Raw genomic sequence first — 21,311 nt, forward strand, 5'->3', positions numbered from 1 at the left:
GACACTTGTAACTTGTTACACAAAGTTTTCGTGCAGCATTAATTAGTGCACACTGCACATATAAATACATATAAATACATATATACATATACAAATATAAATTTGTGACGAATATGTTGTTATCTTGTGTTCAGTCTTACCTAAAACCTTTTTAGTGTGATGAAATCTTAACTCCATGAATACACACGTTTAAGTGTTGACTGTCAACACTGTGAAAGTTCACATTCAAACAACTCAAAGTTGAAGTCAAATTGTACCCTTCATGGGAGTCGAGTTTTAACTCCCAAAGAGTTCAAGGTTCAACTCCTGAAACGTTAGAAGATCAACTCAGAGAAAAGAGCTCCTTTCACTGTGCTTGAGAGTGTGTCGAGTTTATTCCAAAGATGTGAATTTGCTGTAGATAAAGCTTTCTATTCCTTTTTGCTGCGTGGGCTTCTGGGAAAATGTCCACTCAGATCTTTGATGGCTGATCATTATTTGCGCAGGACTAAAATAACAGACGTCACTAATGCTTCACACCACTTTATTCTGCTACAGTTTCACAGCAACACAAAAACAAAAGGTTTGTCCACTTTGAGTTTCCACTCGTACTTTCTTGGAGGACGTGCCGTCGCTGCAGAGTTACTCCGATTCAGCAGCCTGAGGCGAAGCAGGGAAGGAGAGGAGAGAAGAGGATGTCAAAAACATATTGTAACGTCCCTTCTGTCAATCCGCTAAATGTTCCGTTTTTATTTCCTCCTAAGTGTTCCCGTCCGTGTGGGATCTCCTTATCTTTCATGCAACATGTAGACGATGAGAGTTCCTTTGGACAAAACTCAGACCGAAGCGTCAAACAAAAAGGAGCTGAGTGTTGATTGGCAGCAGAGAAAAAAAAAAAAGAATCAAGAAAGTCGTGTATTTTCCTGCAGTTGTCGGTCTGAATGTGGTGACACGTGTTAAACAGGAGCGATAACGAGAGAAAATAATCATGCAGGAATAAGGGACAGCAATGTTATGAGGAGTCATTTAAATACAAAATGTGTTTATAGCCAACCAATGTAACCAATGTTAAAGAAGTGAACCGGTGTACACTTTTCAAAAGTTTAGTCATTGAAAACAAATGTAATTTCTGTAATAATGAACCAGAATCATTAATACATTTATTTTACCATTGCACACATTCTATTATTTTCCAGTCTATAATAGGAGATTATATAATAATGGGTCAAATAAATGGAAATATTAAACTTGAATGTACAAATTTTGTCACATATTTTACACATGGAAATCATAATTTTGAGTTCATTATCAATGTAATTAATTAATTCGTTTTTTTTAAATTAGTTTTTCACTCACAAATGTTGAATGTCAAAAGTAACAAAACTTTCCAACTGTATGAAGAAAATCTTGAAGAGGAATAATATGCTATTTTCATGTATATATCTTTTTCTCCTATGATATTTTTGCATCAAGGGAATTCATATATATAAATCCATCTCTTTTTATTTATTCTTATTTCATGTATTTACTTATTTGTTTACCTTTGTTATTTGTTATTCTGCTGTCCTATTATTTCCACATTGCTACTTTTTCATTTTAATTTTTTTTTAATAATGAGTACTTTTCTACACGGTTTCTAAATTTGTTGGGCTCGGTGAAGAACAAATGTATTTTCTTTCTGTTTTGTTTTCTGCAGTAAGCAGACGAACGATAACCTCTGGGTTAAGATATTTGCTTTATAGTATTTATTATTATAATCAATTAGCCCGATGGGAGGGGCTTACTAGGGTCTGTGTGGGCCAAGTTGCAGAGAAGGTAACAGCTACTTTGTTGTTTGTTTGTAACTTTTTGGTTAAGAATTGTTTTTTGGGGGTTTTTTTGCAAACATTTTTATTGTTTGTTGGTACCTTTTTCTACTTGTAAATATATTGACACAGAAAGAAAAGAGTCTGTTGACGCTTTGTGAATGATTATCTTTTGGTTCTGCGCAGTTTGTAATAATTGTGTGTTTTTACCTTCGTAATGTGCCTTTTTTCTTGTTCTTATTATTCTCTCAAACAAAGAGAGTAACTACACATCTGGTCACAGCTGTTCTGCTCTGACTAGAATTGGACTTTTCAGTATTTTATCTTTTGATAACTTGGGGGGAAAACAAAGAAAAAGAAGAAAACAGAGTTAAGAGCAAACTGCAGCGGTTGAACTCCGGGTATTTAAGGCCTCAGCTGAAACTCATTTAGCCGCTGTTTTCTGTTTCCTTCTGTGAACTCGGGATGAATTTGTTGAGACAAAAATCTAAATCTTAAATCATAATGAAGTAAAAAACAGGAATACATATTTTAGCATTGCTGATCGGAGCGTCAGGAACTGCTGCCTCTACAGACTTTGGCTCTCCTGTCAATGATTTGTTGCAACTTTCAATCAAATATCTAAATGTATATCTTTAAAGAAGAATTTATTAAGCCAGTTTAAATAATTAAAAAAAGGAAAATATCTGAGACACATTGCATCTAAACTGTGAGCGTATCAAACGTTACCTTTCCAAACTCTCTGCTTTTAGTTCTCATCTTGTTGACCTGGGACTCGGCAATGTCCGCCCGCTCCTGCGCCTCCTCCAGCTCATGCTGCACCTTCCTCAGCCGAGCAAGATGAGTGTTAGCCTGCTCCTCCTGTGGAATACAACACAGAACATAAGCCAGAGGACAATCATGACCAATAATAAATAGGAACTTTCTCATTGATGGGGATCTTACAGCTTCTTCATTCTGCCGTTTGTAAGCCTTGACTTTGAGCTGCAGCTTGTCCACCAGGTCCTGCAGCCTTAAAACCGTCTTCTTGTCCTCCTCCGTCTTGTAGGTGAGCTCCTTCGCTCTCCTCTCGTACTTACGGACTCCTTTGATGGCCTCGGACGCTCTTTTCTGTTCGCTCTCCACTTCGCCCTCCAGCTCACGCACCTAAACAGAAAAATGAAAACCCGCCGTCAGCTGTGCTGGTTATTCTCAGTGATGCTACGTGGTTGGTGTCCACATGAGCGACTGGGCTGATACCCGGGCTTCCAGCTTCTGGAGCTGCTTCTTGCCCCCCTTCAGGGCCAGGTTCTCGGCCTCGTCCAGCCGGTGCTGCAGGTCCTTCACCGAGACCTCCAGGTTCTTCTTCATCCTCTCCAGGTGGCTGCTGGTGTCCTGCTCTTTCTTCAGCTCCTCCGCCATCATGGCTGCCTAAATGTGCACGGCTCGTGTTAAACGTTTGATTTGTCATTTACAAAGAGAAAATGAACGATCACAGCTGGACCACTGGAACCGTGATCGTGAAAAGGCCAGCGGACCGCTGGATTTGTCAAAGTTTCAGTTCGGAGTGAGAAGTAAAGTGTCAGATATTTACATCGGTGATCGCCTTCTTGGCCTTTTCCTCTGCGTTGCAAGCTTCTTGGATGGAATCCTCCACTTCTCCCTGCAGCTGGCTGACATCTGCATCCAGCTTCCTCTTGGAGTTGAGCAGACTGGTGTTCTGCAGCCAGATTAACAGATGGGATTTATGCTACCTCATCAGATTCTCTGACCTCAAGGAGAACAAACTTAACAGAATCTTCCGTATCTCTTCCAATACAAGAAAACAGTTTCACAATGAAATGACACCACTGCTCTCTGTTTATATATATATATATATATATATATTTTTTTTTTTAAATTATTATTCTATTATTTATTGCTATTATTGTTTTGGTTTTTTCTTGATATAATAATGTACCTTATAGATTTTGCAGGCATCCTTCATTTCAGTAAGTTTCTTTTCATATTAAACGACCTCCTCGTGGTTTTGTACCTCCACCAACCTGTCAGGTTTACATCTAAATCTTTCCAGACTCATGTAGTATGCAGTGAATCCTCCTCTGTGTTCACATGCTGGGCTAAAGAAGCTACAAACATTTCACACAAATCTTAAACAGTAGAGCACAGAGCTGAAGCATTCTTGATTTATCACGTTGAAGAGAATGGGCTGACGTGAGGTTTCAGTGAACATGACCTTTGACCCACAAAATATGTTCAATTCACCCGTGGACGTCTCTGCCAAATTTGAAGTAATTCACCGTATATTCTCATGTCTCCGCGTTGATGCACGATTAGTGCAGCTTTAATTTGTTAACCAGCTTCTCTTATTATCAGCGACCACCGTCAGATGTCTTGTAATTATTTGTTGATGTTCTTCAATGAACATCTTACGTCGTACTGTGAATACCCGTCGGATTAACGAACAAAACCGCCGATGATTCATCCTGAAAGGCGTCCTACCTGAGAGTGCAGCAGACCAACTCGTTCGCAGGCATCAGCCAGTTCCCCTTCGGCCAGTTTCCGGCTCCTCTCCGCCTGTTCCAGAGCGGCCCGGAGCTCCTCCACCTCCGCCTGCAGCAGGCTGCTCCTGCGCTCCACTATGGCCGCCTGCTCCTTCAGGTCCTCCTGGCTGCGCAGGGCCTCATCCAGGTGGAGGGTTTGTTCCTGCAGACAGAAAGAACAGTGACAGTCGTGTTATCTACCCACGATGAGGGCTTAAAAACCCAAGTCTCTTTTAGTGAAGGTGGCAATTAACAGTATTTCACTTTGAGGTGGCTTTGCATGTTCCTCAGCTGCTTCTGGACTTCAGCTGCCATCCGATTGGCATGACTCAGCTGGATCTCCATCTCGTTGAGGTCGCTCTCCATCTTCTTCCTGATTCTCGTGGCGTCGTTCTTGCTGCGTGTCTCGGAGTCTAAGGCAGACTGCATGGTCTCCACGGTGCGCTGGTGGTTACGTTTCATCTGCTCGATCTCCTCGTCCTTCTCGCCCAGCTTGCGGTCCAGCTCTCCTTTGACCTGAGTGAGCTCCAGCTGGATACGCAGAATTTTGGACTCCTCGTGTTCCAGGGAAGCCTGAAGCACAGGTTGGAGTTCAAATGACGGGCAGAAAAATATTTCAAGATGTAAATCATTTCTTTATATGACACCTCAGCTTCCTCTAAAGCCATCTGGATCTCCATCTTCTCCGTCTCAGTTTGTTTCTTCATCTTCTCCAGCTCATGGATGGCCTTGCCATTCTCCCCGAGTTGTTCAGAGAGGTCAGTAATTTCCTCTATGAATGTAAAACACTTCTTCAATTACAAGTCAAAATGAAAACACATGAAACGTAGAGGTATTGTTCGTATGATCAGCTGTTGAGATATCAACATTAGCAACATTTGCGTTCACTTTCACTGTCGATCATGTTCCTTTTCAAGAAAGTGTAAAAATACATACGTTGCAGGTTTTTATTCTCCCGTTTGAGGACTTCGAGGTTCTCCAAAGCTTCCTCGTAAGAATTCTTAATTTTGAAGACTTCAGTGCTGAAGGAGCGAGACTCCTTCTGGGAACCATCCAGCTCAGCCTGACTCTCCTCGTACTTCTGCTTCCACTCACACAGAATCTACAGACGACACAAAATACTCTGGTTGGTTTGAAGTGGAGTCCTTAAAGGCCTTAATGAAGTGCATTGAATCGTTTAATAATCACCATCAGTGGTAAAGTGTATTAGTGGGTTGCTGTGTTTGTTTAGCAGAGGAAACTTGCAGGATGTCTTTCTCACCTTATCAAAGCTCTTTTGCTTCTTATCCAAACCAGCTGCTTGAGCATTGGCTCTCTCCACATCGGACATCAGGTCCTCCACCTCCCCCTGCAGCCTCTGCTTCGTCTTCTCCAAAGACGAACACTTGGTATTCACAACCTCGATGCCCTCCTCAGCCTCCTGCAAACGCTGAGCAAGCTTTTTCCTGGGGTTTTTAAAAAGTGAGCATCATTAATGATGACGACATTGTAATTACCTTAGATGTGTAAGTATTAACGTGCGTGAGGACAACTCTCACTTAGCTTCTTCCAGCTCATCGTTGCGCTGGATGGCATCGGTCTCATATTTGGTTCTCCACTGGGCCACCTCACTGTTGCCCTTGGACAGCGCTCTCTGCACCTCAGCCTTGGCCTCCTGCTCCTCCTCGAACTGCTCTCTCAGCAGGTCACAGTCATGGCGGGCAGATTGGAGAGCGTGGGCGAGGCCATGCTTTGCCTGAATGAGGATTTTAATTGAAGAAAGAAGGATGTATATGCTAGTAATATGGTACGATAAATGTCCACTAGAAAATAAACTCATTTCCCAAAACACCTGATGATTCCTTTAATCCTCTTTGGTGGCCATTGAAGGAACCTTTTGATAACAATCAAACCGAATTAATAACTGAGAAAAAAAAAGCAGTTAAGCCATATAAAGCTTTTACGCAAGATCAATAAACGTTCTGTTTTTATTCCTCTATGGGTGAACATACACTCCACTCACTTGTGCTTTCCAACACTGTCAAATAATTTCATTTACAAGTTTGTCATCACTTGTCCACTAATATTTACACCCACTTTTTTGAGCCATTCAGAATCTGGTCCCTGTTTTTGAAATAGTGTAACTCTGTCATTCAGACCTTCTCCTCACTATCACCACCGTATCCTTTTAGAGTCCCCACCAAAGTTCCCATCAGCCATCACATCATTGGAGTCTTAATTTCCCAAACTCAATTATTCCAACTGTTATTACTGCAATGAATATTATTATTCAACTTTGTTCAACCTATAAGCCTTTTGCTTCCTAAGGAAGCCAATCAGTTAGCCTTCAAAACTAACCGTCAATTATTAGTATTATTGTTTTAAATTTGATTTTTTTTTTTTTTTTTGGTATTTGGTCTTTTTTAGATAGACTAAGCTTTAAAATGGGGGTAATACAGTAGGGGAATGATATGAAGTAGAGATCTGAATCTCAGGACTCACGGCTGACAACACTTGCTCCCATGTGATCTGCGTCCTAACTAACTAAGTAACTAAGTGCTCCCACCACCTTCAAATATCCCTGAGAGACACTGATTGGATAAAGAGAGAAGCAGCGCAACAAACCTTTGTTTCCTCCTCGACCTGCCTCTTCAGTTCCTCTACCTGCTGATTGAAAGCAAGCTTGGCCCGAGACATCTGAGAGAGTATCGCTTCCTTCTCCTCAAGAAGACGAGAAAACTCACCTGTTCAAGAGTTTTCAGACGGTGAGTTAAAAAAAAAAAAAAAAAAGAGATAAGTATTTCACTCTAGAAGCCTTTTAATGAGCTGCTTACCATTTTCATTCTGAAGTCTTGCCCTTTGAGCATTTATTTCAGTGATCAGATGACTGTTCTCATCGTGTTTGGTCTTGTATTCACTCAGCTGGTCTTCCAAAGAGTGGCACAGCTTCTCGTAATTAGTCTGACAATTTGAATGAGAGGAATCAATCAGAACTGTTACATTGAAACATATTGACATATATAATATAGTGAATGTATACAGTACTACGCAGAGGTTTTAGACACTTTCAAGATGAGCTGCTTGGTGAATCAGAGTCTGTGATGTGAGTACATTTTAGACGATGGCATTGTTTACGTGAGCAATTAAATGATGGAGGATTTGTGAAGGTCTTCCTGGTTCTAGAAATAAATGCCTGTTAAAGAAGCAGACGAGGCTGCGGAAAGAAAGAGGGTCTTTCTACTTTTGTCCAAGTAACAACACTACTGGGTGGAAAACAGCAGCTGTGGTCTGTTCTGTTCAGCTGTCCAGCGATTCCCTGCAAAGACGGGCTTCAGGGCCATGAAATGTATCAAGATGAACTGGAGGAGAAACCTCAGTGTAAACACACTGACAAAGATCCTCCTCAGTGGCCAACTTCAGCAGATTTAATTTTGCCCAGGTAGATTAAACCACCTGGTTCAAGCTCAGGTGACCATTTAACATACCTGTCTGAATTGTGTTCGCTGATGTTGGATTGGTTGATTGATGGAGGGTTAGCTGTTTAGATCCTTATCCATCACAAAATACCATCAGGGAGGCATCTAATGGGGCAAACTTCCTCTGCATGACACAACTATTACTACAAACTACTACCATTGATGACTTTATTTTTATAGTAGAATTCTCACTTTACCTTTAGCACCTTAGTTAGCATGTTGGATGCAGGACAAATGGGCAGCTGTAAACAGCTGAGTAACTCTGGCAAGGGTCAAATTGTTCTGGCCAGACGACTGAGTCAGAGTGACTCTGCAACAGAAAGGTTTGTAAGGGTGCACCCAGTATGTATTGGTGAGTTTATACCAACAGGGATCTGAATTCAGATCTACAAACGAAGGATTTAAAGCATCTGATTCTAACATCTTGATGCCAGATACCACAGGGTACGTTCATAAGTCTTTGGGGCATCAGTTTATATATATACAATCACCCATAGTCTACTGGTTGAGCTCACCTTTGCCTTGACCACTACCTCTACGTTGCTGGACAGGTCATCAATCTCCATCTTGTACTCGCTCTTCTCCTTCTCCAGCTTCTGTTTGACTCTCTGCAGGTTGTCGATCTGCTCTCCCAGCTCAGCCACACTGTCAGCGTGTTTCTTTCTCAAAGTGGCAGCGATGGCCTCGTGGTGGAGGGTTGATTCCTCCAGGTCTCGCCTCAGTTTCTGAAACTCCATCTCACGCTTCTTGCTCATCTCTACCTGAACTGTGGTGGCTCCACCGGCCTCCTCCAGCCTCTCGCTGATCTCCTCCAGATCCCTGGAGAGATCAGACCTTTGCTTTTCCACCTTTGCTCTGCCAACACGCTCCGCTTCAATCTCCTCCTCCAGCTCTTCAGTGCGCGCCTGGGTAAAGCAACAAAAACTTAAGATCATCCATTGATTTGAAATTTTCAGTAACTGTCTGGTGTTCGAAGTACCTGAAGCTCCTTGATCCTCTTCTGAGATTGTACAGCCATGCTTTGCTCATCCTCGATTTTGGAAACAAGTTGGCTGAATTCAAAGTCTTTCCTGTTGTGCAAAAAACGCAACGAGTGATTAGAGCATGTTTTGAGCGATTATCATTATGTTTGGATGCAGATGTACACAAACATACTTTTTAAGACGTTGCTCAAGCTGTTCCTTGCCATCTTCCAAATCCATAATGGCTTCCTGAGTTAGTTTCAGATCTCCTTCCAGCTTCCTTTTGGCCCTCTCAACATCTATTCGAACCTTCTTCTCTTGTTCCAGACAGCCCTCGAGCTAACACATGGCCACATTTTCAGTAAAAGTCACAATGCTGTTATTTCAAAGAGGTAATAGATCTAGGCTTACATCATCAACTTGTTGCTCCAGCTTGATCTTAGCTTTGGTCAGAGAGTTGACTTTGTCTTCCTCTGCCTGCAGGTCGTCCAGTGTCTGCTGGTGAGCCTCTTGGAGGGCCAACTTCTCCTTGGACAACTTGGCGATAGTGTCATCAAGACAGGACAGCTCCTCCGTCAAATTCTTCACCTGAATGTAGGAAAAGTACACTAGATGTTTTATTGACTGTTTGAGCCACTGGGCTTGTTGTTCAGATGACCATCCAGAACTGACCTTGTTTTCAGTGGCATGTTTTTCCTTCTCCACTTTAGCCAGAGTGAGCTCCAAGTCATCGATGTCTTTCTTCAGCTCAGAGCACTCGTCCTCCAGCTTCCTCTTCTTCGCGGTGAGCTCGGCGTTCAACTCCTCCTCATCCTCCAGTCTCTCGCTGAATTCTTTGGCTTTAGCCTCCAGCAAGATTTTGTTCTTTATTAGTCCTTCACACCTTTCCTCTGCATCTGCCAAACCCTCACTTTCCTGTTTAGTAAAAAAATGCAATTTGGAATTTACTTTAGACTTCTGCTTTCTTTTACTTGACTTAAACAGCTATATGTATTGCAAAATGCATAATTTCTCTCCTCACAGATTGAATCTGAAGGCTCAGTGTATTCTTCTCCTGAATCAGGGAAACCATTTTGGCGTCCAGCTCTTTCCTTTTAGCCTCAGCTTTGGCTAAATCCTCCTTACACTTGGCGAACTCCACTTTCATATTCGCCATCTCCTTCTCAGTCTCGGCACTCCTCAACAGTGGCTTAATCTTGAAGTAGAGCTTCATCCATGGCCAGTGTTTCACATTCATGAAGGAGCGAATGTTGTACTGGACGATATAAATTGACTCTCTGGAAAATGATTGACTGTATTTTTAGTTTTTGGGTTGAGAGCAGTAAGACCATTCATACAGAGATATTTGGTATGTGGTGTACTGGACAATAATCTGAATCTCCCATAATTCTGATTACCTCCTATCTATCATTTTCTGAAACTCCTTCCGTCTGAGAAAACCACGACACAAGGCTTGAGTAATGGTGATGAGAGAGGCCAGTTTTTCATCCCTCATCTCTTCTAGCAGACCCAAGAGTCCTGCTTTGAAGAACACCTTCAGGAAAAAAAAAAAAAAAAAAAAAAAGGATCTCTTTGAAACCTTCACAGCAAGTTTCTGAGTTTTTCTGATTGTTCGATGGTCTGTTTCGAAACATTAAACACATGGCACCTCACGACTTCCACAGCCACTTCAGTTCAAACATTCTGAAACCTTTCCTCACATTCAAAACCAATTACCTTGGTATGCCCAAACTTATACTGTGTGTGATCCACATCGATGGACCCCAAGAGCTTCTCAGAAGCTTTCTTGTTGTCAATGAATTGTCCTTCAGGGATCACACTAGCATTCAGTACTTTGTACCTGAAAGAAAAACTCTTGTTAGCGTAAAGTATGAAAATATTTTCATAAAATAAACTTTTGTTTCTTACCTTTGCTTGAAATCCCCGTACTGGATCCTACTGGGGAAACCCTTTCTGCAGATCCTGATGCCTTCCAGCACACCATTACATCGCAGCTGATGGATAACCAGGTGGTGTTCCATAATCCCTAAAGGTCAGCCACGTTGTTATGAAGCTGCCACATTCAGTGACATTTGAATGGTCTTCTAACCGTTGTAATGACAGTACTGAAAATACCTGGAATTTTAGTTTCGTTTGGAATCAGGCACCTAACAAAGTGAGGATGGGTGCTTTTGAGGTTGGTCATTAGTTTTCCAAGGTTCTCCTGTTCAAGATGATTAGAGTCAATACTACTGGTGCAAAACGTTATTGTTTTCTATTAAAACTAATCTTACAAACTTATGACCATCCAATGTTAGTATTATCTTACCCTGAAGAGGGCTGACACAGTCTGGAAGGACGAGCCCTTCTTCTTTGCAGCTTTCTTGGCGGCAGCACCAATGGTCTCTAAAATAAATGATTTGGTCAACATTACAAGGTTGAAAAGTAGAACCTTTAAAAGAGAAAACATGTTTAGAATCACACGTTCCTACCATCAGTGGAAGAGTAGTTAGAGTAGAGGAATGCCAATAGTTTCAGGCTGGCCTTTTGGTAGAGCTGGACCACAGTCTCATTCAGTGGGTCCTTGTTTTTGTCCAACCAGCCTGTGATGCTGTAGTCCACAGTGCCAGCATAGTGCACCAGGGAGAAATGACCCTCAGCCTTGCCTTTGACAGGCTTGGGCTTCTGAAAGTTACTGGATTTTCCAAGATGCTGGTCATACAACTTGTTTTTGAAGGTGGTGTCTGATGCCTTGGGAAACATACACTCCTCTTCAAGGATGGAGAAGATGCCCATTGGCTGATGAAGACAATGAGTCAGAAAAATCCCACTTTATTTCAGGAATTTGTTTCTGTACCTCTGTTTAAACCGACCTTTTCAATGAGCTCTATACAGGCAGCAAGGTCCATCCCAAAGTCGATGAACTCCCACTCGATGCCTTCCTTCTTATACTCCTCTTGCTCCAGCACAAACATGTGATGGTTGAAGAACTGTTGCAGTTTCTCATTGGTGAAATTGATACACAGCTGTTCCAGACTGTTATACTGCAAAACAAACAGTTTATGGTAGAGCATGACCAGATTGCTTGCTATAAATTACAGTAGGTACACTTGGGTAATGCAAAACTTACATCAAAAATTTCAAACCCAGCGATGTCCAGGACTCCGATAAAGAACTGTCTGGGTTGCTTGGTGTCCAGCATCTGATTAATGCGAAGCACCATCCACAGAAACATCTTCTCGTACACTGATTTGGCCAAAGCACCATTAGAATTGTAGACCTGCAAAATGACATCTTGTAGTGAGATCCCAACATGTCAAGGAAATAAAGCTGTTCAAGATTACAAATGTTGGATGGTATTATTTTCAGATGTTCAGAAGAACTCAACATCAACTGCTGTATCAACTCCTTGTAAAGTTGTTATGGTGAACATATTGTAAACAACATCCTATTGCAAACAGAGCGCGAGAGCATCGTATGTATCTGGCTCTTTAGCAACTCAATGTTCAACTTATTTCACAAGCTGGGAGCCATTTTCGTGTACTACTGGCGAGCATTTCCACATGATACATCGAGTACCTATTTATTTGATATCCTCATTTATAGACTAACACCAACTTGGAACAACACAACTAATGGACTTAAAGGCAGGAAATTCAACCAGTTAACTTTTAACAAGGCTCACCTGTTAAATGAAAACCAGTCTACGGAGACGACTTCATGAAGCTGGTTAAGATACTGATGCTGACAATAATGTGCAAAGCTGTCACATCAAGGCAATCAATGGTTACTTTGAAGCATCTAAAAAAGCCAAAAAATTAAGGCATTGTGTCCAAAGTTTTGTCTGGTACCGTACATTAAAATGGGATCCCTCCCTGGCCATGATAGAAAATGGGAACAATGGCAGTGAACCCATTTTTAATATTAAAATTACTGAGAAGTGAAGGAGCTTCGAGGTTAGCACAGCAAAAGAATATGTCTGCTTTAACACTGTAACAATGTCAAAGTCACAATGGATTGCATAACACAACACAAATGTACCTGCTGAACAGTCTGCCCTTTGGTCACGTACTCATTCCCAACCTTCACTCTGGGGTAACATAATGCTTTCAGCAGGTCGGCAGAGTTCAGACCCATCAGGTAAGCTGCTTTATCAGCCACTGATCAAAAGAAAAGATCAAATAAAATAAAGGGTACAGTGTAAGGGTAACAGTGTAATAAAAAGCTGTACAATGTAGACAAAAAGTTTTAAAAGATTAAAATAGGTATTTACAGACACCAAAAACCAAAAGACAATCACCATAAGAAGACAAGGAAATGAAAAGATGAAGGGAGAAAATCAGAAATAACAATCACCCTCTGTCCCGTCGGGCTCCGCCTGCTCCTCCCTCTGCTTCTGCTTGAACTTCATATTCCCATAATGCATCACAGCACCCGTTAGCTTGTAGATGCCAATCCTCTCGTCTCCAGTGAAGCCCAGGGTTTCTATAGCGCTCTGAAAGCACGTCAAAGCAGAGCCGATAAATTCAACGTCAGCAGTGACGGAAAACCAAAGCTTGTAAATTTGACCCACATCAGTGGCAATCAGCTCGTCGCTGTCATCAATACTGGCCACGCTGATCTCCCCCTGGCTGACAAATGGGAAGTTGTAGGGGTTGGTGGTGATGAGAAGAGTCTCTGAAAGGAAAATAAGGAGCCATGAATTTAAAATCACTTTATTCACGCTACATCCTGTTCTCCGCTGCGTTACCTATGAGCTCAGGCTTCTTGTTGGACATTATCTGGTAGAAGATATGGTAACTCCTCTCTGCAGTTAGTTGAAATGTTACTCTGGATTTTTCCAACAAGTCTACCAAAGAGAAACAAAAAATTAGGTAAAACAACACTCAGACAACAAAATGTTTTACTGTCTGTCTCTTCCGTATTCAAACTCACACGTCTCAATATCAGCAGAAGACAGTTTTCCTGTCGTTCCAAAGTGAATTCTGATGAATTTTCCCTGAAATGAAAAAAAAAAAAAAAAAAAAGTATACATCTAGAATAAAAGAGGACAAATCAGTTTAAATTATTAGCTAAATTAAAAAAAATTCACTCACAAAACGTGAAGAGTTATCATTCCTGACAGTCTTGGCATTTCCAAAGGCCTCTAGCAAAGGGTTAGCAGAGATGATTTGATCCTCCAGATTCCCCTACAGCAACAGAACCAATACCACATATTACAAATGCACATCTAAACTTGACTGAATAATATTTTGGTCACAAACATACAAATATTGTTATATCACCTGTAATTTTCCAGTGGAAGCAGCATCTTTTTTCCGGTCTGCAGACCCCGCGATTGTCGCAAAGTACTGGATAACACGCTTGGTGTTCACAGTCTTCCCTGCACCAGATTCTCCACTAAAAAAACAGTAAAACACTCATGAGAAAAGTTTCAGTTCCTCTTTAATAAGACGTATAAATGACAGGCTGCAGCATCTTCCTCTGAATGCAGCTTACGTGATGAGGATGGACTGGTTTTCTCTATCTAGAACAAACAACACCACAGCGGTATTAGAAATGCCCAAAGCAGTGTATCAGGACATCATTTCAAAATGAACTGTATCGGCACAGCTCCTCCAGATCCAGCTTACCAGTGAGCATTGACTGATAGGCGTTGTCAGAGATGGAGAAGATGTGTGGTGGAGCCTCCTGGCGCTTCTTGCCCCTGTAGGCGACCACCACCTCCTGCTTGTACACCGGGAGCGCCTTGTAAGGGTTCACTGTGACGCAGAACAGCCCCGAGTACGTCTGCAATGAAGAGCAGTCGGTTGAAGTCTCGGTTCTGAGAAAGCATCTGAATGACGAGGTGATGGTTATGGTGATGGTGGATGCGTAGCAGTCTGCAGAGCACAGCGGATTTGGCTGGGATGCCCCCTTTTCCGGATCGAGCTGCTCCCCCTAGATCCTGCAGTCTGACTGTAAAGGTTGTCTGGAAGAAGAGTCCCACCCATCCACCACCGAGCATCACCTACGGCCGCGTCTGAGCCTCATTCGTCTATGAGGCTGTTTCTACCTTGAATCAACATGCCTCCAGGTGAGATCGGATCACAAGCAGACAGTTTTAAGCCTTCTGTACTCTCCACATGCATCCTTTGTGACCACTTGAGGTCGGATCTCACTTCCCACGCTCTGTATGCAAACGAACACGAAGGCTGCGTCATCAAAATATACAACAAATAAGCAAAAGAACAGTAGCCTGAACGTTAGAGCCACAAGGATTCAGGTCAGGTTCACTCCTTGTTCAAGCCTCATGTAGCAACTTAAAAAGCTGCTTTATGAAGCAAGTTTGCAGTAAAGTGCTATTAAAAATTGACTTTAATGTTGTTTCATTTCTTTTCCCATTTTATTTGTTTTCCTGTTTTGGTAATTATTTAGGTACATTTTGTTGTTTGGGCAATATTTTAACAAAGATAACCAGTCTGATTCCTTTTATAGGAGCCGAGTTTATATATTGTGGATTATTTCACCCTTTGATTTATATTGTCATTTATTATCATCCATTTATTTGGCTGATGTATTTTTTTTATTTTTAAAAACACACTTGTTACCAGGTATTTGGACTGCGCACCACTTTTCTAAATTGACAGTCTCAGACAACGTTAGACTAAATTTGTTTGAAGTTCCTTAATTTCTTAAAGCGGTTTAAACTGCATTCAGCATTTATCTAGCAACTGCAACACTGAATTACAGTCATCAACTGTTTTAATTCTGAAAAAGATCCATTGTTGTAAAGTCAAATGAAGCCTCGTTTTGTTGAGACATCAAACAGTTCCAATGCAACCCAGAGAATCGTCTCACCGATACAGGAAGGGACTCATTACGAGATTTATTGACACGCTGTCCTACAACTCAATCCCTCGACTTGACATTTGACCTTTTACGGTGAAGAAATAGTTGCTTCTCTCACACACCTTCGTCAGGAACCGATACCAATTCATTTTCAAGAACAGACACCACGGCCTGGCTGCCCCTCTGTTGTTGGCGTGCGCGGTCCTGCTGAGCAGCAGCCTCTCTGGCGCTGTGTGGGAACGACCACCTTCAGCTAAACGTTGCATTACTCACATAGATCATCCACGCTGCGTAACGCTCTTTGAGGTTGAACAGCACGGCGGCCTCATTGAGGTGGGTCATCATGGCCATGTCCTCGATCTTGTCGTACTTGGGCGGGTTCATGGGGAAGACTTCGTCATCCTTCACTGTTACAACCTGCGATGGTGACGAGAGATGTGGCCTTCATCGAGAGAACAATGTGGCGACATGGTTGCTGGCTCAGTAGCCTACAGTACAAACTAGATTTTATTTTGGTTTTGTTTAATAACAGCTCAACAAAAGACGATATTAAACAAAATGTACCAGTGCGACCCTTAAATTGATATGAATAAAATGAGTTGACAGCTGATGTACCTGTCCTGCCTGAGTTGTAACGGTCACTTTTCCTCCTTCTTTATTTTGCACAGTTCCTTTAACAAACAGCTCCTTTGAATCCACCACATACACTGAGCTTTTGGCGTCGAAAGGCCTGCTTTGGGCTTCGATTCTCTCTCGTTCGGGTCTCCTCAGGTACGGGGCGGCCTCCCCGAACACACTCATCTCAGCGTCCGAACTCATCTCTGCAACACACACCTCAGACGGGTCTGAAAGGTCCAGGGTTAGATGTTAGAACGGTGATCTTAATGCCTGTAGGACGGAAATCACTCATCCTGTTCAATATCATCTCTTACCTCTGAGGGCCACAGAAGATCAGCTTATGTGTCGTCCACTTAGAGATGCAGCACCTGTATCTGAAATAAGAAGAAATCCTACCAGTAGAGCCGATATCTATCACAGTCGAACACCGAACCAGACGACTGCTCTGAAAAACGTGGAAAGCTTTGACCCTTACCGCTTTTATAAGGTGCGTTCATAGAGGCAGCAAACACCTATATTTAGGTCAAAGCCCCCAGTGAATGTGGGAGGAGTGCAGTGATTAGTTTGGCATGGTGATATCATGGAGATGTCGCTGAGCTTTTGTTATGAATCTGTGGTGGGGAGCAACTGCAGCTCAAGAAAAGAATGAATACCAGAGGAGGGTGACCTCTGCATAGATGCTCAAACGCTCCGAGCATGCAGAGACCGACTCTGTTTGTTTAGCATCTTGAGGTCTGAGCTGGCGACATAATGAGCAGAATCAGTCTGCAGTGGTTGGTGGTGTTCAAGCTTATTAAGCACAACTCTGGTTACTGCCCTGTTAAGAAACCCCAAATCGTGAATTATATGAGAATCATACCGTGTTTTTATACAGCCAACGAATAACATATCATAAATGAAACAATACACTTAAGAAATGTTGAAAAAATATTCTTCCTTGCTTTGTCAAATTAGCTGAGAAGATATTCAGTTCAATTCAATTCAATTCAATTCAATTCAATTCAATTCAATTCAATTCAATTCAATTCAATTCAATTCAATTCAGTTCAATTCAATTCAATTCAATTCAATTCAATTCAATTCAATTCAATTCAATTCAATTTAATGTAATGTAATTTAATTATACTATATTATATTTATATAGCACCAAATCACAACACAACTTATTTCAGGGCACTTACAATGAAACTTTACAACATTATACAAAGGAACTCAACAATTCAACAATTCCCACATGAGCGGCTGTCAGAAAAATGACCCTTTATCAGGAAGAAAAACCTCCAACAATTCCCTTTCAGCAGGAAGAAACCTTCGACCGAACCAGGCTCAGAGGGGGTTTGTGGTGGGAGAGCAGAGATACATATGAATGACATGTCTGTGTGTTAATCTAGCACGTGGTTATTACCTCTCCTCTGTTCAACACACATACTTTACCCACACAAACAATACAGGAATTTCCTTGTTTGCTATATTATGCACACAAAAAAAAATCTATGACCAGATTTTTCCAACACATAACTTCCCCAGAAACCTGGAATTTTCCCATCTGTCTGTACGGTTTTGAACAAATGAACTACTTCATGCAAATTAGTTGTTGCAAAAAATCTTTTTATTTCATTCTTTACTTTACAATTTTCTAGATAAACAAAGTCCACTATTATTATCATGTTTGACTAGCTGTTTCCCCGCATTCCTGAATTTATGCTCGGCTAACGTTATAACTAACCTCGGCCGCTTCCATAAATACCTCGCTGTCAGCCATGCGTCAACGCGGCCGCCATGTTGGGTCAGGCTGTTACAAATGCCAGAAATTAATATTACCTGGTTAAATAAAATGTAGGTTTTCAAGCTAAAATGCTTTAACTTTTAAAGGGGGTGACAGTAACATTTTTATAATACGATATGTAAAACTTACAAACACTTATGTATTCTTTTGTAAATTGTAAAATGTCTTTCATTATATGATTTTGTTCACAAATTTGAAAGATGCAATTGACATAAAAAGACAATCATAAGTCCATTTTAAAGATGATTGACGACTACAGGCTTGCTTATTCTGTTTTAATTACATTCCTAGAAACATTTTCCTCCTTTACATTTTCCAGGTGCCGTGTGTAGGAAGTAGTGGCCGATAGTGGTGAGGTGGCTGATGGCAGCCGACTCAACACCCTTTCACCTTTCAAGCATGTTGGGAGAATCTGAGTCTGAAAAGGAACCTCTCTTTGGCTTGTTTGCTTTGGACCACTGAAACATGGCGGTCTCTGTGGAGAAGAACCCGTTTAGAAACGAAGGATCTTTCTTAAGTAAGAATACACAAATGAAAACACAATTACCATTATTGTATTCCACGTACGCCTACACGCTCGTCCTTTAAGCAACACTAGGTCATATGCTTTTGTCCTGAATGACCCAAAGACACATACTGTGACATAGCTCATTGAAGAAGATCATTTTCAGCATCTTACTATGTTATTGTAACAAAAAGCATTTGTGTGACGACTCCTATTAAACTCTTAAGTTGTAGTTGAAAGCGTGCAGTGTCATTTCATTTCATGATTCTACTCAGTATATTTGTGAGTTTTATCTTTCGTGACTTTCACTCAGGCTTATAAATGAAGGCATTGCGGATGAATCCCTCAATAGAAATTCCTCCAGGATCCTCCTGGGACGGCTTTAGAGATTACAGCAGACTAACGGTCGTGTCAGAGATTTGGAGGCCCCCCTCTTTTCTCCTGCCATTATCTCAGAGAATCAACTCTGAGGGACGCTCGAGGGCAGACGCAAAAAAACTAAAAAAAATCCTGATTTACAGTGTCGCGGGAGACAAGACTGGCCACGGCGAGAAGTGCATAATGATTAAAAGAACCTGCTATAAAAGGGGAACTATAATTGTCGAAGATATTACTTTGAATATCATTAACTCAAACAAAAAGCATTTTAGAAAATATGCCCATTCAGCTCTTTTCTCCTTTCCACCAGACATGAGACACAAGCAACCTTCTTAGCTAACTGTAGGAGAGACAGCAAGTAAATGTATTTCCAAATAAGCTGAACTATTCCGGAAATACTAACATAGCAAATATATTTATACTCAATCTTTTTAGGGAGTTACAGCAGTCATAATAAAAGCTGCAGAAAGACACCCTCTAGATCTTTTAGGAATCAGTGCACCCCCCCCCCCCTGTTCATGAATTAGTGCTTAATGGTTTTGGCAAAAGCGTGTCTACGTGCAGAAGACGGATGCCACCAGGCCGAGATGAAATGTACCGAGACGGCACGACACCAGAACGAGCAGACGACGCTGCGGCGTGTCGTGAAGTGAGGTGTTCAAACTGTCACTCGTGTTGAAATCTCCTGTCAGTGCCACGAGAGGCGGATTAGACGGCTGTAAACTGACAAGAGGGGCACTAAATCATGAACAAGCAGCCGATGAATCTGCAGTTTACGCTGCCTCCATCTGAAACACGGGCTGCTTTGGGGAATTGATGAGGAGAGGGATATTCTTAGGGACTGTCCTCAAAGGGACAATGATAGTCCCTCTGCGGACAATGATTGGAGGAGGATTATCACTGCGGCTACAAACTGCCTTTCATTCGCCTTTTTTGAAAGTGGCCTGCGTGTTACTGATTGGATAACTGCTCCGGACGTGTTGAACATTACCTCGTCATGAGTCTGAATGCAGCGGATTGGAACCAGAGTTCGTTTTAATCTTTAATGCAACAGATGGCAAAATCTCACAGCTTATGAGTTAATGTCAAGTCCAGATCAAGTTGTCTAAATAAAGGGCTGCTAAGCAGAGGTCACTCAGTCCATTATTTATTATCTGCGATGCACTTAAATATCATTTGATGGACAGATTTGAACAATTGTTCTGTTTGAGCCAGGACTTATTACTTATTAATTACCATTAAGAAGACACATTTAGGCAATTTGTTTCGATGGGTTGAATCGATTTCTATTCATATTCATCTCATTAAAGGGACCACACGAGGTTATTTTTCACTCATCAAACCGTGTTTTACTTTTCAATACTCTGAGGTTTAATCTTAAAAAAAAAAAGCTAAACTGAGCTTGACATTTTTGGAAAGAAACTACGTCACACAGATGCTGCAGGTCCTGCTGTGATGGGACTCCAGTGCGCTTTACAAATTGATGCCCTTGTCGTCGCTGGTGAAAGACAGACCACAGCGCCCTCCATTGTCACTGCAGAGAAACAACAGGCACGGCGGTGTTTTCTGGAAGCCGGCCCATTATAGGAGGAGACCTACAGCAATGAATCAGTCTGTTCATCAGCAGTCGGTCTGCTGCATGTATTTACACGAGTTCATCGAGTAAGTGACACTTGTATTTTTAATGCAGAATGATTTTTATTCTTTCTTGAGCCGATTTTGTAAAAAAAAAAAAAAAAAAATCTTTGCTTTTACTCTGTTACATTTGGGGGATTCATTCATCGCACTGCCTATTTATGGTTTTACGCATTCATCTTCATTGCTCAGTTTTACAGGCAGCTTTTCGTTGGGGTTTACAAAAAAAATCCTTTAAAAATGTTCAGGAATCACTGGCTCATATTAATAACTCTAATAATCATAAGAAACATCGTGGTGAAATCGCAAATGAGCATAAACCAGTGGTCACAAAAGCATGAGTGCTGATGTTTGATCATAACTTGGAATACTTCCTAATTTAATGCTCTCCCAGCTCAGGTGAACAGTCAGGTGGAGTGTTAGTGAACGCAGCTCGAGGGCCTGACTCCTCCATGTGATATGAGGCCTCCTTTTGTCCTCCCTCTTGTCTCCTGTCCCCTTCTGCTGTGGCTGGTAGTGTTGGTGTTGCAGGTATCTATAGTTGCAATGAACACTGGTTGTGTCAAGTTTAAACTGCCTAATTAGTGTCTATAACTTCTGTGATAGTTTTATGTGACTCAGTGGCTGAGCTTTATGTTGGAAACCTCATGGTTGTCCAGCACATCGTGACCGTCCAGCGTGGTAAGGTCCCGTGCCAGAGGCGGTGAGGGACACACAACTAATATGTATAGTTGGCAGCATTGTGGGCCTAGTTGATGTTGTCCTTTTTGGAAGATGGATTATGTCTTATGGTTCATTTTGTTATAAGAATTTCATTTTTATATGGTAAAATACGGGGAGACGTCCTTGAACAAGT

General features: G+C 41.6%; 1 protein-coding gene across 1 annotated transcript; it reads right to left on the reverse strand.

Annotated features, from left to right (window-relative positions):
* Nucleotides 1-2,486: 2,486 nt before the first annotated feature.
* On the reverse strand, nt 2,487-16,352 carry LOC138626825 (myosin-1-like). The gene is made up of 37 exons (XM_069708751.1): nt 16,149-16,352; nt 15,807-15,950; nt 14,336-14,492; nt 14,202-14,229; nt 13,988-14,102; nt 13,799-13,891; nt 13,638-13,701; nt 13,453-13,551; nt 13,276-13,379; nt 13,059-13,197; nt 12,744-12,862; nt 11,833-11,982; nt 11,576-11,746; nt 11,195-11,501; nt 11,032-11,108; nt 10,839-10,926; nt 10,632-10,749; nt 10,440-10,563; nt 10,121-10,257; nt 9,745-10,000; nt 9,396-9,638; nt 9,135-9,311; nt 8,917-9,062; nt 8,741-8,831; nt 8,277-8,666; nt 7,120-7,246; nt 6,911-7,029; nt 5,845-6,041; nt 5,568-5,751; nt 5,243-5,408; nt 4,954-5,078; nt 4,571-4,879; nt 4,266-4,469; nt 3,358-3,483; nt 3,024-3,194; nt 2,730-2,930; nt 2,487-2,645 (listed from the first exon to the last, which is right to left on the reverse strand). Exons 1-37 carry the CDS (start codon nt 16,350-16,352, stop codon nt 2,487-2,489), a joined length of 5,829 nt encoding a protein of 1,942 aa, XP_069564852.1.
* Nucleotides 16,353-21,311: the final 4,959 nt, after the last annotated feature.

The sequence above is a fragment of the Brachyistius frenatus genome, unplaced genomic scaffold, assembly GCF_029030835.1.
Source record: "Brachyistius frenatus isolate BFR_SWC_R1_liver_20210118 unplaced genomic scaffold, ASM2903083v1 Contig_78, whole genome shotgun sequence".
NCBI classification, from domain to species: Eukaryota; Metazoa; Chordata; class Actinopteri; family Embiotocidae; genus Brachyistius; species Brachyistius frenatus.

Bases quoted from the DNA above. Each gene is read 5' to 3' on its own strand.
- LOC138626825 (XM_069708751.1), bottom strand. From the start codon at position 16,352: ATGAGTTCGGACGCTGAGATGAGTGTGTTCGGGGAGGCCGCCCCGTAC. The intron at 10,564-10,631 runs GTAAGAAACAAA...TTTTTCTTTCAG, and splicing joins TACGGGGATTTCAAGCAAAG to GTACAAAGTACTGAATGCTA. The intron at 6,042-6,910 runs GTTTGTTGCGCT...ATCCTCATTCAG, and splicing joins AGGTCGAGGAGGAAACAAAG to GCAAAGCATGGCCTCGCCCA.